At 35.9% G+C, this 17,022-nt stretch overlaps 1 protein-coding gene across 2 annotated transcripts in view; it reads right to left on the reverse strand.

Annotated features, from left to right (window-relative positions):
- The window catches only part of LOC107749087 (single-stranded DNA-binding protein 3-like), an 87,973-nt gene that overhangs the window by 41,877 nt on the left and 29,074 nt on the right, over positions 1 to 17,022 (reverse strand). For both annotated transcript variants that reach the window (XM_016564136.1, XM_016564135.1), the window contains exon 4: positions 14,397 to 14,481. In XM_016564136.1, coding sequence (XP_016419622.1) covers positions 14,397 to 14,481 — 85 coding nt within the window. The remainder of the gene's footprint in view (positions 1 to 14,396; positions 14,482 to 17,022) is intronic.

Here is a 17,022-nt window from a genome sequence, read left to right on the forward strand (position 1 = left end):
GAGAGAGAGAGAGAGAGAAAAAGCTGGATAGGGAGCACAGGAAGCAGTGAAAAAAACAATGCAAGTGTGTGGGCTCCTATCGTAACAGGAACGAGGCGGGATAACGCTGTTTGCACACACGCTCTCTCGCTGTCAGTCTGATGGTGTTGATGACAGCAGGACCGAACGGAAGATGCCAGGAGGTGACTGCTTCACACTGCTGCCAGATAAAGAGAGAAGAACACGTCACATCACACAGCTAGTGGGTGGAAGAGTGTGTGTGTGTGTGTGTATGATCAGCCCTCACTAAATCACACTCGCTGGTGGGGAAGACCAAACATGCAAACATATGACTGTAACACGTGTGTGTGTGTGTCACGACTGGTCAGTGATGGATTTGTATTAATCTACACTCTCTGATTTAGAGAGGACAAGAATGAAGCATCAAACAATTTGCATAACTAGTACCGCCAGCATGTCTGTATTTCATGTGGGTCTCCTTTCTACTGTCCAAACAACTATTAGAGTTAGTTAAAGTTTGTCAAATTGAGAGAACACAGAGTTCTTGCGAAACATTTGTGGTCTATTTTAAACTAGACTTACAACGCAGTTCTCGAAGACATCTGTCCGTATGTGTATGGCTGTTTAGTGAATGAGAACGGATGAATTAAATTTTTTAGAAGTTCGGAAGGAAAGAAAAACAAGTCTAAATTAAATTTAGTAAGAAACTGAAAAAAATAAAGAAATTCAAAAAGAAACTAACAATCAGAGGAAGACGTTCAGAAAGAAAAAAATATATACAGGTGCATCTCAATAAATTAGAATGTCGTGGAAAAGTTCATTTATTTCAGTAAGAAGAGAAGGGGGGGTCAGGGAAAGAAAGAAAGAAAGAAAGAAAGAAAGATTTCAGAAATAAGTCAGCAAAAAAAAATGTATTCGTTCTTTATTAGTTGACCTCACTAAATGACTGGTCGGTTGTTGGAATAGTCAATAAGTTGACCATCATGGAAAAAAGTCACATATGGTGACTGAAAAATATTAGCCACAAATAGAGAAGCTGTTTGGGAAAACTTCTACAACCATGACTGACAAAAAAATGTCGATTAAACAATCTCTGTTTGCAAAAACTAATTCTTACGACAATATGATGAATATGCGAAACCGTTTATACCAACAGTGTCTGAGAACACTTTAGATTTAATAAACTACAACAGTAACATTGTTAAACAATTACTGTTTGCAAACATAGTTCAACAAGTATAGCATATAATTACGGTAATATGACAATTGCTGGAAAAAAAAAATTTAATACCCTAGCTTACCAAAACACACTGAAACGGAGACCTCAAAATATTTAAATATTATTGTAAAAAATGTATTTTGAAAAAACGCTTCATTGGTTTGAAGTTCAGGAGGCCAATTTGTAACTTTATGAATGAAACTAGCTTTGACAGAGAGCAGTGTTTAAGCATGTGTGTGTCAGGTTAAGTGCCTGTTCATCATGTTAGTCATGACATTCACACTGGCCCTGCGGTGATCCTGTGACCTCTCTGACACACACCTGCAACCTTGAGTAATTAACGATACAATGAAGACAAATGGTTAGATTGGTCAGTAAACTCAGCCCTCTTTAGGTCGCTTTTTAACTCCACTGATCAGCATTACAATCCCAACAGTCGTGAAAAAAGGGGATTCTTATAGTAAACCAGAGGTTGAGCCGAACTTCAATTGGTGTTTTTTTAAATAAGTTAGTTAGTTGACCATCCCTTGAATTACAATGGTAACAAAAATAGAAAATGGAATAAAAATATTACCACTATAACCGTCTTCATGTGACCTGTGTGTGAGGAAACCAATTCCAGACGACAATGTCATCGGATGACAGAGGACGACAAAGAGCCAAGGACGGTCTAGAGCACTAAGAACAGTAGTATTTTGCACATTAACGTTACCATGGACACCATGCCAAATGTGTGCATGCTGTACATGCGGACACGGCCAATTTGAGTCTGTCTGTGTGTGCTAGATCTGTTTATGCCAACACAAGAAAAGGCCACATTAAAAAAAAAACTCCAGAGATTGAAGAATGGCTGAGAATGCATCTAAAAGAGCAGATTCCTTCCTCTCCGTCTCCATGAAGAAGACCCTCATTAATTCATGGGGGAGAAGCTCACAGACATCAGTGAGCAGAGCAGAAATGCATTCCTCCGTAACGGTAATGACTTGGATAAAAAAAAAGAAATAAATCTATTTGCTGAATAAAATATTAATCTTGCAGCTTTTACAAACATTAACATCCTCTAGTCATTACTGCATTATTCCCAGCTAAGTCTCAATGCTGATGAAGTCATGAACTAGATCCTGAACAGATTTAAAAGCTTTTTATGTTTTTTTTTTGTTTGTTTTTTGGTGACTTTAAAAGAGATTCACAGACAGTGAAGGAGAGAGAAAAGATTCTGGAAATGTTGCAAGCTGCACTCAAACTTGTAACACCCACATGAGCATCATAGCTCAATCTAAAGTGGAAAAAAAGCAGGAAACATAAAAAAGGAGTTATTTAAAAAAAAAAGAAAAAATATGGGAAGAGGAGGTGGGATATAAAGGAGAAGGAAATGAAAAAATGAACAGAAAAGGTAACAGAAAAAAGAAAGTAAAAAAAGAAAGTTGTGACCACCACACCTTAACCTGACTAAAAGAAAGAAAGAATAGAAGGAAAAGAGAATGAAAAATGGAAAAAAAGAAGAAAAGGAAAAACAAATGAAAAAGAAAAATTAAAAGAAACACATGAGCGCCACACGTCAAACTGAAATGAATAAAGGAGAAAAATTAAGAAAGAAAGAAAGAATTAATTAAATGAAAATAGAAGACAAAAATTAATAGAAAAACAGAGTAAAGGAAAACACAAAAGAAGAAAAAAAAAATGAAAAGAAACAGATGAGCGACACGTCAAATTGAAATGAAATATGGGAAGAGGAGGTGGGATATAAAGGAGAAGGAAATGAAAAAATGAACAGAAAAGGTAACAGAAAAAAGAAAGTAAAAAAAGAAAGTTGTGACCACCACACCTTAACCTGACTAAAAGAAAGAAAGAATAGAAGGAAAAGAGAATGAAAAATGGAAAAAAAGAAGAAAAGGAAAAACAAATGAAAAAGAAAAATTAAAAGAAACACATGAGCGCCACACGTCAAACTGAAATGAATAAAGGAGAAAAATTAAGAAAGAAAGAAAGAATTAATTAAATGAAAATAGAAGACAAAAATTAATAGAAAAACAGAGTAAAGGAAAACACAAAAGAAGAAAAAAAAAATGAAAAGAAACAGATGAGCGACACGTCAAATTGAAATGAATAAAGGAGAAAAATTAAGAAAGAAAGAAAGAAAGAAAGAAAGAAAAATGAAAAGAAACACATGAGTACCACATCTCAACTTGAAATAAAAAGGGTGAAAAAGTAAAAAAGACAATGATAAAAGCAAGAAAAGTAAAAAAGATAAGGGCAAAAAAAGACAGAAAACTGAGCGATTCCTGACTGATCCTGTCAGGTCACTCATCTGATCACTGGAACTTTCCAGCACCTTTATTAACAACTAAACCAATGAAATTACAGTCAAACACTTTATTTGTGCTAATGCAAAATCCATAAGAATTTAGACATGTGATTTAACTAATTAGTGGGTCAACACCGTGAGTGTGTGTGCAACCGTCCCACAACTGAGCCTCCTGGAGCGTGCAGCTCACAGCATCACATGCATCTAACTGTCTGCGGCGTATTGCTCTACATTACGCCGGATTCACTTTATCGATTTCAAATTAGCAGAGAGCTCCAATGGACTGGACTCTCGAGAGGAAGCACAATCTGCATAAAAGTGTAAGCAGATTTACCATGTGATAAATCAAGCTGTGTAAATATTCTCCAAGTAAACAATTATTATAATAAAATAAGTTAGTAAAATATAAGTGAATATTATTCTAGGATAAAAAAAATTTCAATAATAATAAAATTTAAATGAAATAAAATAAAAAATAATAAGAAACATTTCTTGAGCACCAAATCAGCATATTAGAATGATTTCTGAAGGATCATGACACTGAAGACTAGATTAATGATGCTGAAAATTCAGTATTGTATCACAGAAATAAATTACATTTTAAAACATATTCGAATAGAAAACAGTTATTTTATATTGTAATAATATTTCACAATTTTGCTGTTTTTACTGTATTTTCAATCAAATAAATGCAGCCTTTCTGAGCAAAAGAAACTTCTCTTGGAAAATCTGTTATATGGGGTGGGATTTTGGATTGCACACGGTCCAGGACTACCTAGCACAACTACCGAAATAGAAACCAGGTGATTGGCAAAATGTCCTTTTGCGGAAGAGATTTCAATCGTGTTGTGCCTGGTTACTCTATGCAAGCAGTGGAGCTTTTGCAGCAAGAAAAAAAATCTGAGATCTTTGTTTTTCCTTCATTTCTTTCCTTCCCTTTCTCCTTTATTTCTTTTTCCATTTTTCTCACTCTCTTCGCTTTTCTCACGCTGCAAGAAGGACAGCAGGTCAAGGAAAGAGCGAGCGGTGTGTTGTGGTTTCAGTGTGGTATAGAATGTAAATGAGGTGTGTAGCGAGACTTACTGCGGGCCTCTGTCTGAGGCCTAACTGAACCGCAGCTGTGACAAACCACCGGCATGCTTCAGCCCTATTCCAACCCTATATCGACAAGTGGCGCGAGAGTATTATTGCAAATTGAGCTTGGAGTGTTTTGAAATATTTTAAGGTGTAATGGTGCCTTCAAGAGTCTGGATTTTTTTTATTGATAAACTAGAATTTTAAGTCACGAAGAGCGGAGGCAGCTCTGCAGGCTTATTAAAAAAAAACGTTAAATCATTGTCTGCCTGCTAAATTGGTCTGGACAGGTACTGATAAAGCTCTATTTTCTGAAGTTCTCTTTAAACAAAAGTCAACACGGCAAAGTTCAAATGTTGTTTCAGAGCGAGACCGAAGGGACAGATGTACTCTTGCTCTCTTTCGCACACACACACACACACACGCACGCACGCACGCACGCACGCAAAGGTGCAGGTGTAATCATCAGGGAGCTATGAGATGCTGCTGGAATGGCAACAGTAATCTGACAGTATTACCGTCGCTGGCTGCAATATATGCAAGACTCTATATATGATATATGATGATAATATATGAGACCCTACACAACTCCAGATAATAAAAAAAAAAAATCTGCTTTCTACGGCCGATCTCTATGGATCATCATCATCATTTTGCAGCAAAACTGCCACCTTTTACAATGTACAAGATTTCAGCTTCCAGACCTCACTGCAAAGATGGAAAGACATTTGGATCCTATTCACACTTAAGTCGAAAATTCTTACATTAAGAAAGCACTTAATCATTTCTTTTTAAAAAATAATACAAAAATAAGCACTTAAGTAATTTAGATATTTATATAATAATAATAACAAAAATGGGTTAAATTAAATAAAAACATTCACCTTATTATTTAAAAATAATAGTAATAATTGTTGTTGTTGTGGTTGCTGTTGCTATTGTATATAAATATCAAAATTGCTTAAATTAATTTAGAATATTTTTTACTATTTGTAAAAATTTATTATTACTATTATTAATAATATAACTACTATAATTATATAATTATTAATTACTATAATTATATAATTACTATAATAAAAATTAATAGTTTAATAAAAAATGCTTAACTAGGATATTTACATAATAATAACAATAATATATAACAAAAAAACTGCTTAAATTAAATAAGAACATTAAATTTTACTATTTAAAATTATTATTATTATTATTATTATTTAAATACCAACATTGCCTAAATTAAACAACCACTTTTCAAAAAATATTATTATTATTATTAGATATCAACATTGCTTAAATTATTTTTTAAATATTATTATTGTTGCTGTTGTTATTGTTAATAATTTTATAATAACATTAAATTATAAAAAGTATTTAAGTAACTTAGATATTTGTATAATAATAACAATAATATATAACAACAAAATTGCTTAAATTAAATAAGAATATTACATTTCACTATTTAAAATTATTATTATTATTATATAAATATCAACATTGCTTAAATTAAATAAGCACTTTTTAAATAATATTATTATTAGATATCAACCATGCTTAAATTAAATAAGAACATTCATTTATTATTATTATTATTATTATTATTATTATATAAATATCAAAATTGCTTAAATTAAATAAGCACTTATTAAAAATATTATTATTATTATTATTAAATATCAATAATGGCTAAATTAAATAAGAACATTAATTTATTTATTATTATTATTATTATTATTATTATTATTATTATTAAAGCAATATGCATATTAATATCTTTGTAGTCTAGTCGCCAATAATGTAATTATTAAAATATCAGCATTATACTGCCCACTGGTCATTCTGCTAACAGCATTAGCAATTGACACATATCGGGTGACCATTAATTTGAACCCTGGTGGTTTGACTGCAATCATGTGGCTGGATTAAAGAAAAAAACAGAAACAACAGCCATACCAGCTGAGCTTCTGACTCTCAATCATGAACATTTCCTCTCACTGTGTGTCCCATTAATTAGTGCCTCGTTGAGAGCTAACGAACACAACTTGTGTCAACAGCTATAATGTGACAGCGTAACTGGAAAGCGAGTAATCTGTTGTGTTGATACTCTCGTTTGTTGCCATTAGTCGAGGCGGAGCAGTGGTTCTCAGATGAAAGGAGGTACGTAAAACACGCGCATGCCGTCTGAATAAGCATAGATTGCGTTGTACACAGATGTAGAGTATTGCGCCCCTCTTGAGAACAGCCTGACGTAGGCCATGAGTCCAAACACACATAAACACGCAGCATATGCAAACATGTCTGAGTGTGTACATGTACAGGCGCTCGTACCAACACAAAAACACAAAGAAAAGAAAAGCGATCCAAGGAAGCCTCTTTTGGTTCAGGGATGGGTTTGGATGCCCAGCTGGTACTTGAGTCTGGTGTACTGGCGCCACCCCTCACAAGCTGCTACCGGCCAACGCACTACAACAGCACCAGACGCACACCGCGCCAAGAGCATCCTGCCAGCACTGCCTGCCAACCCTACCGGAGAGAGAGAGCACATTTGTGTGAAGAACGAGAGAGCCTAACGGGAAGGAGCGTAGAGGAGCAATGGGGTTCAGAGTGATTGAGGAAGACCAGGAGAAAGAGACCGGAAAAAGAAGTCTGGCGTGGCAGATCTGGGCTGGTAAGTGAAAGGTTGTAGGTTTGAACCTTTGTCAGCTGTGACAATTTTGCTCTATAGCTACATCCCAAGTACTAAGAAAAGTTGACCAAAGTAAAGCAGATATACAAATTTAAAGTCTTTACACATTTATTCCATGAAATGGAGCAAAAATGTTGATGACTCATGTTGCACTGCACTGATATTTGTCCAATCAAATGCATTCTAGAATGAGAATATATCACACTAAATACCATCCGCACCCAACTCAGTATTAATATGAATCAAAAATTAAGACAAAAATTAACTGAAAGCATTGTTAAAAGAAATGTAAAAAAATTTTAGAAAAAAAACTAAAAAACTAAACTAAAATAAATTTTAATGACAAAAAAAGTTAAATAAAATAAAATAAAATGCAAAAACACCAGACTGCACTGGGAAAGTGTAATGTAGTTCATTTGTTTTGTTTTTTTAATACAGCTGTTAAAATTGCATAACTAAAATTAAAAACTAAATAAACTGAAAACACCCCAAGTAAAACTATCATAGAGTGAAAATGTACGAAAATGGGTGCTTTCACATCTGGCTCGTTGTTTCGGAACCTGGCGCGTTTCCCCCCGTAGCTCGGTTCGTTTGGGCATACGTGAACACGGCAATCGCGCCCGGATCCGTGCCAAAACAATCGGTCCGAGATCGCCTGAATGAGGTGGTCTCGGCTCGATTGAAAACGAACTCTGGAGCGGTTCGGTTGTAGTGAGAAAGCAATCCGATCTAACGGACCAACGAACCAGGCTATATCACAATGTATAATGGGTAATTACGTAAGTTCCGTGAAAAGCATTAGCTTTGTTGTTTTGCTAATACTTCAAAATGAACCTGTGAATGTCTGTGGGTGAGCACGTCTTCGCCATTCAAAATAAAAATGCGCACTTTTTCATTTTATAATGCCGTCTTATTGCTCTTCTTCCAAGTAGGTGCATTTTAAAAATGTTTTCCCGATGAATCCTGGACTCCTGCTCAAAATGATAAATTAATATAAGGACAGTTACAAAAAAAAAAGCTGTTGTTGTTCCATCCTGACGGATGACATGCGGGACAGCTAAGTGGAATCCCGGAAAATAAACCGTGGAACTTTGACCAATGAGACAACAGTTTACTCGCGCGTGACTTGTATTAACAAATTTGGTCCGTTTAGAAACTTTGCCATGTGAAAGCGAACCGCACCAAGAATAAAAAGCAACATTGTAATAATTTTAATCCCTGTTTCGGAACAAAGCAATCGATCTACAGATGTGAAAGCACCCTCAAATAAAAAAAACTGAATAAATAAATAAAACAGAATAAAATAAATAAAAGCAAACTTACATTCACCCTGAACCAACTAGCAAGAACCAAATCATCCAAGTTGTCTGCTATTTAAAAAAATAAATAAATTAGATAAGTGGACGTATAAAGCTTGATCCTCTAACACTAGCACTCTGTATTCTATTTCTTTGCTATCTATTTGTTTTCTTTTTTTAATAAAAAAATACAAACAAAAAAATGGACCCTCTAACACTAGTGTTCTCTATTTTTTTCTATTCTATCAACTTGTTTTCTTTTTATTTATTAAAAAAACAAAAACAAAAAATGACCCTCTAACACTAGCATTCTCTATTCTTTTTCTATTCTATATACTTTTTTATTTTTATTTATTATATATTTAAAAAAAATACTTGCTACGTTTACTGCGTTAGGCTAATCAGGATTGTCACAGCACTTACATATTATTGCTCTTATGTTGGTTTGATTGCTTCTGTTGCCCACATTTGTAAATCGCACTGGATAAAAGCGTCTGCTAAATGACTAAATGTAAATGTATTTCACCATCAAAAAATTGGACAGTTCACCTTTAAGGCTCAACCATCAGGATGCGATCAAGGATCAACACGGTGAGGCAGAACTTGTAAACTGTGTGAGGGTCATTCTCGTCATTGTTTGGACATGACACACAGCAGTAATAAGCTGACGCAGTGCTGGTCATAAGTGTGTGCGGTGAAGAAATCTGCGGATGTGCCGTCTCGTCCAATAACTGCTGACCTGTAGGGCCTGTATACCATATGCAAAAAGAATAAAAAATTCCTGACACGAAGCATCAAGCATAACATCTCTTCCATGTTAATTTGTGTTTTTGTCCCTGCTGCAACTGTGGCAAAAAAGAAGGTCATTTAAACCACCTAGCTCCCCCCACAGTCGATGCTGATTGGACCAACATCCAGCTCCTTAAAGCTCTATAATAAACATCAAACGTGTTCTGATTTAGAAAAACTGAAGGGGTGAGCATATTTTGGATTGTGGATGGTTAGGACATGGATTATGAACAGGAAAAATCTCTTCACGTACCCTTACAAATACTCCTTGTTACCCTCTCTTACCTTCTTGATACTCCACTCCAGTCCTCCTCCAGTGAGTCTGGATCAAATATTAACTACTGAGCATGCTCAGTGCAGCCCTGTGCGCCTCACTGGATAGCAATCATAAACAGCCAGTAGCTTTAACTTTTTACTCACGGCAGCTCGACATGTTCAAGCAAACAATAAAAAAACCTGTGTTTGTGTTTCATGTTTGCTGACAAAATTCTCCTATAACGAAGAAAGCTCTCTTCTGTTTTGCCTGCAATATCCATATAAAAATAAAAGAAAATAATTTAGAGGAACATGCGTATGTTCTTCTCTTTAACTAGGGATTCTCTTAACAAATCGCCTCGCTTCTCCTCCAGTGAAACCGTGCATGGGTGTGCGCGTTCCTTCATTATCATTATTCCTGTGTGTCGTCATACTGCCCGCACTGCCTCTCCTTCCCCCAAGCTAGCAAGCGAACGGCATCATGGGGGAAACAGCAAGATTACCCAATCAATCTTCCCCAGAGAGAACGAGAGGGAATGAGGGGGAGGGGAAGGAGAAAGGCAGACGCACATACACAATATCTACATACAGTATGCAATTTCCATATTTTACTACAGTAATCTTCCTGATGAAATCATAGCAGCCGCCAACCCTAAGAATGATTAATTGGAATCCTAATACTCTACCACTATGACATGAAAAAAAAAAATCTACACTGGGGAGAAAGAGTACGATTGTGATCGGGATATGTTGCAAGCAGGACTCGAACCTCAATGTGTATGAAGCAACGTCTGTTAAAACGTTACAGGGATAGTTCACCTTCAGTTGCTGGTCCCCACAGATTTCCATAGTATGGGAAAAAAACACTATGCAAGTCAATGGGGACCAAGTGAAGGTGAGCTATCCCTTTAGGAAGCGTTAATCTGAGAAAAAAAAATGTCCAGGTTGCTGCCAATATTAAAGAGAAAATTAAAAATATGAAAGATAACAAGGATTAGCAACAGGTCGTAAACCAAGTATTATAAAATGGAAAAAGAAATATGAAGAAATATAGAGAGAAACTGTGCAGATGAAGCAGTAACAGAACATTTCAGCATCACAAATAAAAACATACACACTAAAAACTTGTTTTGCCAAGTCTTCGTTATAGCATTTGTGGTTGGCATTCTCTAAAAAATACTTTTGATGTAAATTTGTCTGAAGTTTGTTTAATGACGCAACTGAATTTCAAGACACAGATGGTCATGTGATTTCATATGGCAGTCACTTTCTAAGTCTCTTTCTAAAATATATAACAAGAGTCTTAATCTTACATGATTTTAAACATTTCGTCTTAAAATCAAGTATCAAATATTTTTATTATTATTTTTACTATTTTATTCTAGTCCCTTTAAAAAAAAAATTCTAAATCAGGAAAAATTACTTTTATTATATTTAATAATAATACTACATTATATTATGTCAAATAACATTTTTGCATCCTGATTTAACAAGCAGGACTAACATGCCGTGTACTTGGATCGTCAACCAGATCTGAGGTGTAAGCTTGTTGTGAGTTGTCTGCGGTGTTTTTAATCAATGCTCATTACGAAGCTTTATGACTCAAGCCCGGCAGAAGGTGAAGAGCACACAGACGACTCTGGCATTTAGAGGTGTTGCGTCCCAAAATTCCATCCCTATTGCCAAGACACCAATCCCACAAAATCCCTGGATTAGCCTTCAACCATTCCTGGGATTAGAGGATTAGACCGTTATATTTCATTATCTTACACCGAGAGGATTCCTGACTGTCTTGATTTCAGCGCTGAAGCAGCCAGGAAGGTGTGGGCAATGCAGGCCTGAAGACAAACACACACACACACACACACACACACACACACACAGAGCACAGGTCTCTACAGAGCTGTGACCCAACAAGGGAGCAAAGGGATCAGAATAAAAACATGATAAATCTCTGAACTCAAGGACACCCTAGTAGCAGCAAAGACCTTGCCAAGACCGGCACACATGATACTGCAGCTCCACAACACACATGGGCACATTCACACACACACACACACATTCCGACAAAAGACTTTTTTCAGTGGAATACTTAAAAAACCTATAGTTTATAGCAACATCAAACTCCAAAAATAGTCCTTGACTCGTACGCTATATTCCAAGTTTTCTGAAATCAATAACTTGTACATAAAGCTCTCAGAACGAATATGAAGCCTATGGAGCAGGTTTGATGTAATAATTTTTAGATATTTATTTTTAGCTATGTCATAATATTTAGATATGTGAGAATAAATGTGACAAATATATACATTATACAATATTATACTACAGTGTTTTGTTTTTTTGACAATTACACTGTCTCTACACCGGACGCGACAGTTGTCGCGACGCGCCGCTACAGCTAAAGTCTGTCTACACTGGACGCGACAAAGCGACCGTTAAAAATCATTTGAAATTTGTGTCAGTACGTCTAAAAATAGAACGCGGCAGCAGATTACTGTCGGGGATTTGTCGTGTCGTGTCGCACCGCATCCAGTGTAGACAGCATCGCTGATTATAATGGATTCTATAGAATATTGTCGCGCCGCGCCGCTCGCGTCCAGTGTAGACACGGTGTAAGCAATGTTGGCTTGGCAACTAACTGAAGTTTTACTAAAATTACTAAAAACTGAAAAATAAACTAAAAATAAATTTTTAAAATATATATTCAAAACCCTAACAAAAATGACAAGAGCATATAACAAAATGACTAAAACTTAAAAATGAAAACTGAAAATATAAAAATAAAAGCTAATTCAAAATATTAATAAATAATAGTATATAAATAACACTGTTCTATTGAAAACAACAGCATATGGGGATGGAACGATATAAGGATTAAAATTTTTGGGTGAACTGCTCTTTTAAGCAGATTAAGGGAAAGTTTTGGAAATGCGGAATGAAATAGAAAAAAACATTCTGATCAGAACATTTTCTGGCGGTTTGGGAAAATGGAATATTTGCACTTCTAATGAAAAGGCTGTGCATATTTAATCATGTTTAACCAAGTCATTTAAACAAGTAATATATTTAAGATCAATGAGCGACGACATGCATGAGGCGTATGCGATTAGCTATTAGTAAAATACTGCAAATCACATCCCGTGATATTTTAGTCAAATATTTGGTTTTTATACAAGTCAGTGAAATGTTGGTCAGTGGAATGAAACTGGTTCCGTTTCCTTCCAGATGTTGACTTAACTCCTGACATTGAGCAGGCCCGTTCTGGGCTGTCGTCTCCATAAATGCCACCAGTCAAGTTCAGCAGACAGACTAGAGGTTGGGCCCTCTGAACTAACCCTGATCCCATTATCCACTAAATCACATTTCACATTGTCTTAGCTTGTATCCATGAGATTTCTGAAGCTTCTTCATCAGATGTTAGAACATAGTTTGTAGAACAGACCTCTACGAGCACACATAACAAATTAAAGGAATATCACTGGTTATTTACAAGTAATTGTATCATTTTAGTGATAGTCTGAAAATGGACAAATATTGGCTGATTAATAATCGTATCAGCTTTAGCCAATAAAGCCAATAAAACGGAAACAACAGTTGATGAATTTGTTTGTTACAAACATGCAGCTGTTTGCTTCACAAGCTGTTAATAGATGGACTGTAGTTATCTGGATTACTTGTGAATTATTGTGATGTTTTTATCAGCTGTTTGGACTCTCATTCTGACGGCACCCATTCACTGCAGAGGATCCATTGGTGAACAAGTGATGCAATGCTGTAATTCTCCAAATCTGTTCCACTGAAGAAACAAACTCATCCACATCTTGGATGGCTTGAGGACGAGTACATTTTTGGCAAATTTTCATTTTTGGGTGAACTGTTCGAAACCAACAGCTTTCTGAATGGATAATATACAATTTTTAAAATTAAATAATATTTTTCATGCATTTTGAGAATATACTGTGTAAAATAATTGTTAATTTGCATCATTAAATTGAATTCATGTGTACTATCCATATTATCTAGGCTATAATTCGCATTTTAACCAGATAAATTACTTTAACTTAGTTTGTCATTTTTTTAAGACTAAGAAAATCAATACTTGAATTAAAAATCACATTGCAACACAAAAGTCAACAACCCTTATATGACCTTCATTTTAACAAACATATGCATAACCAGACGCTTACACTCAACCTGTTTTGAGCCATCCGTCTATCCTTCCCGCTCTGACTCAAGCCTGCGGGCATCCCGGCAACAACAACTGACATTTCATTATGCCTTTCACTGTTACTGAAATATTACATCTGTGAATGCACAGCATTCAGTATGTTAATCAGATTACATGTCTGTCTGTGCAAATTAAAGAATCTGCGCAAATCTGTGTTCGCGAGACGCCGCGCAGCTGCTTTATGAAAGCCACTGCGGGAAAAATAAACTGAAATAAACATCCCATACTTGTCTTTCTAATGCACACAATTACATACCATGAGCATTTTTAAAAAGGACAACCAGGAAGAAACATGATCTAGAACGAAACACTCATGTACACACAAAACACATCTAACACACACTAATTCACGCGGAAAAACCTCTATTCAGCTCACTTAATGTATCCTGTGACACTTTGGTAAGCAAATCTGCCTTGTGTCATTCACTAAACACCAATAAACATCAATAAACTGGGTAAGCCCCGCCCCCAACACGCATCGTCATTGGACGAGAAGTTGAAGCTCAGCTAAAAGACTGTCAAGTCTGTATGTCACTCACATAGTCGTGGAAGGCCTTGGCCTCGCTGGAGTGCTCGCAGGTCTCCCGGCGGTCTGGAGCGGCACAGTACAAATCCCAGAATACACTGCAACAGGAAACAGGAGAGAATGTGACCTTTAAATACAACATATATGAAGTCAAACCTTTTGAAATACACATACTATAAGTATCCTACCACAAAAAAGCAGTCAATAATTTGCTTCGACTTCATCTGAGCTTGATTACTCTTTAGAAAAGTTACATCAAGCAAAGCCAGCATGGTAAAAATGAAGTCCAGTCAAACTTGAGACTTGCACACAGTCTTTCGCTCCCACCCGCTTGGCACAAACAGCAAGTTACAGATCAATTAAGCCAGGGATTTCCTCAATTAAGAGTCTTTGGGTCCTGCAGGGCTGTTTGGAGGGGGAACAAGGTTTGTGTCCAAATGGTATTTTAATTACTGCACTGAAACTAAGTACCTGTTTAAATGGCCCAAATTAGATCGCTCCAGGTCTTCAGATATCGATTTAATAGATAACCTATAAAATCTCCTGGAAAAAAAAGCCCGGCGGTGGGAAGGTTAAAGACTAACCACCGGCACACGGCACGCGCCTGCTGTTGCTCTCACCAAGAAATGGAAAATAAACATTGTTTATCAAGGATATATTTATAATATCAAACAAAACTATTTGGTGATATTATAGACCTGAATTGGAAACCCTGTTGATAAGACTGCTTTTGTGCCAATGCAAGGGAAACTATCTTTTTTTTTTCCTGCAAATATTTACCAGGATAAAGAACATTCCTAAACAAAACACTTGTACAGCAATTTAAAGAGTTACACAGAAAAAGGAGAGAAAGAGAGGATAAAAATGAGGGACCCTTTGTATGTGGGGGAAGGGAACATTAATGGGAAGAGGAAACTAGAAACAGACATGGAAAGAGAGAGGGGGAAAATGGAGGGAGAGAAAGATGGGGATAGGAAGTGAGGGAGAAACAGTGGGGGAAACAACTAAAACTCCAGATAAACGGCTAGATAAAATGTAACCACAGACTTACACATTTTAATGTAATTTTACACTATAAAATTGAAAAAATGGCAAACTTCTAAATGCACAGACGCTTAAATGTTAAACTATAAACACTAAATAACCCTTACAAAAATTCCACCAAAATACCATAGTTCTAAGTTATTGTAACTATTGTACAGGATAATTGCATATTACCATGGTTTGGCCACTGTTTATATCAAAAATGAAATTAAAAATGAAACCAACTAAAATATCAAAACATTTTGAATGCCTTTTATACTGTCTACAGGAGATTCCAAAGTAATTTATTGTGATTTTACAGCAGTAACAATAACTGCACAAATTAATAATGAATGCTATATATTATGCTAAAGCTATAAACAGTTTTAAAAAGTTCCTAAAAAACTGAATTATTAAACATGCATATGTGCACCATAGGCGTAGCTTGTGGGGGGGCCAGGGGGGCCTGGCCCCCCCATAGCGATTAAATAATTTTACTAAATATTTATTTATAACGTTTTTTCTATGAAGTAAAAATGCATATAATGTAGTTAATAATACATGTAAAAGTTAATACGTAAAAGGTAATACATTTTAAATTGTTATTGTAAGTAAATTAATAAATCAAAACAAACTTAACGTCTCCCTCAATCTCATTTGCGTAAGAATTGTCACGTGGCGAATCTGCATTTTGGTGGATAATAGACTTAACGGTAATGCTTGCCTGTTGTGTGGAATAAAATGATGTTCCGCGTTTTTAACAACATACACGAATTGCAGAGAAATCTGGAGACAATGAAAAACTCTGATGAAGATATTAATGCCGTGCTTACTGATTCCGGACCCGGACAATCAGATAAAGGTGATCCACAGGACGCAGCAGGTTTAGCCGCACACTACTTTTATGCCGACCATTTACATCCAAATGTTATTTAATTTTCACAGAACACAACCTTTAAATAGATTTTAGAATATAAACTGTTTATCGTCTATTCAGTAAGACTAAGTAAAAAGTGTGCGCCTCATTGCGCATTAACTAGAATCAAGCCCAACAAATGTCTGTTTTAAAAACAGTGAATGCGTAATTCACTACTTGATTTGCTTAATAAAAGCCTCCTTTGAGATCGTTTTGACAGACATGTTTATTGTGCATTTTAAACGTGTTTATTGCTAAGTTTAGTGTGGCAAAATAGAAGCGCAGCTGTAACGTTAATTCGTGGGCAATGTATGTGGTTACCATGACAACCTCACGCACTTGCCACTGCCCTATGTGAATGTGAATATGTAGATTTACTATAGCAAAACTAAAATGTGTTTAAAAGTACGTCTGACCAAATCCACCGGTTCGGTTTGGCCCCCCAAGCTCAAACGTCAAGCTACGCCTATGTATTGGCCCCCCTGCTTTCCAAGATATCGGCCTCGGCATCGGCTGTCAAAAAACCAAAATTGGTCGACCACTAATCATAAGTCAGGTTTTTAGCTTTAAGAGAGCTGCAGTGATAACAGCCATAGAAAGCATGGATTATAGACAGCAGCTCTACGAACGCAGACTACATGACCTACTTCAGATGTGAAGTCTAAATCGGCGAGTGAATGAGCCACAGGCCACGGATTAA

This window comes from Sinocyclocheilus rhinocerous, unplaced genomic scaffold (assembly GCF_001515625.1).
Source record: "Sinocyclocheilus rhinocerous isolate Xijiao unplaced genomic scaffold, SAMN03320098_v1.1 scaffold919, whole genome shotgun sequence".
NCBI lineage: Eukaryota > Metazoa > Chordata > Actinopteri > Cypriniformes > Cyprinidae > Sinocyclocheilus > Sinocyclocheilus rhinocerous.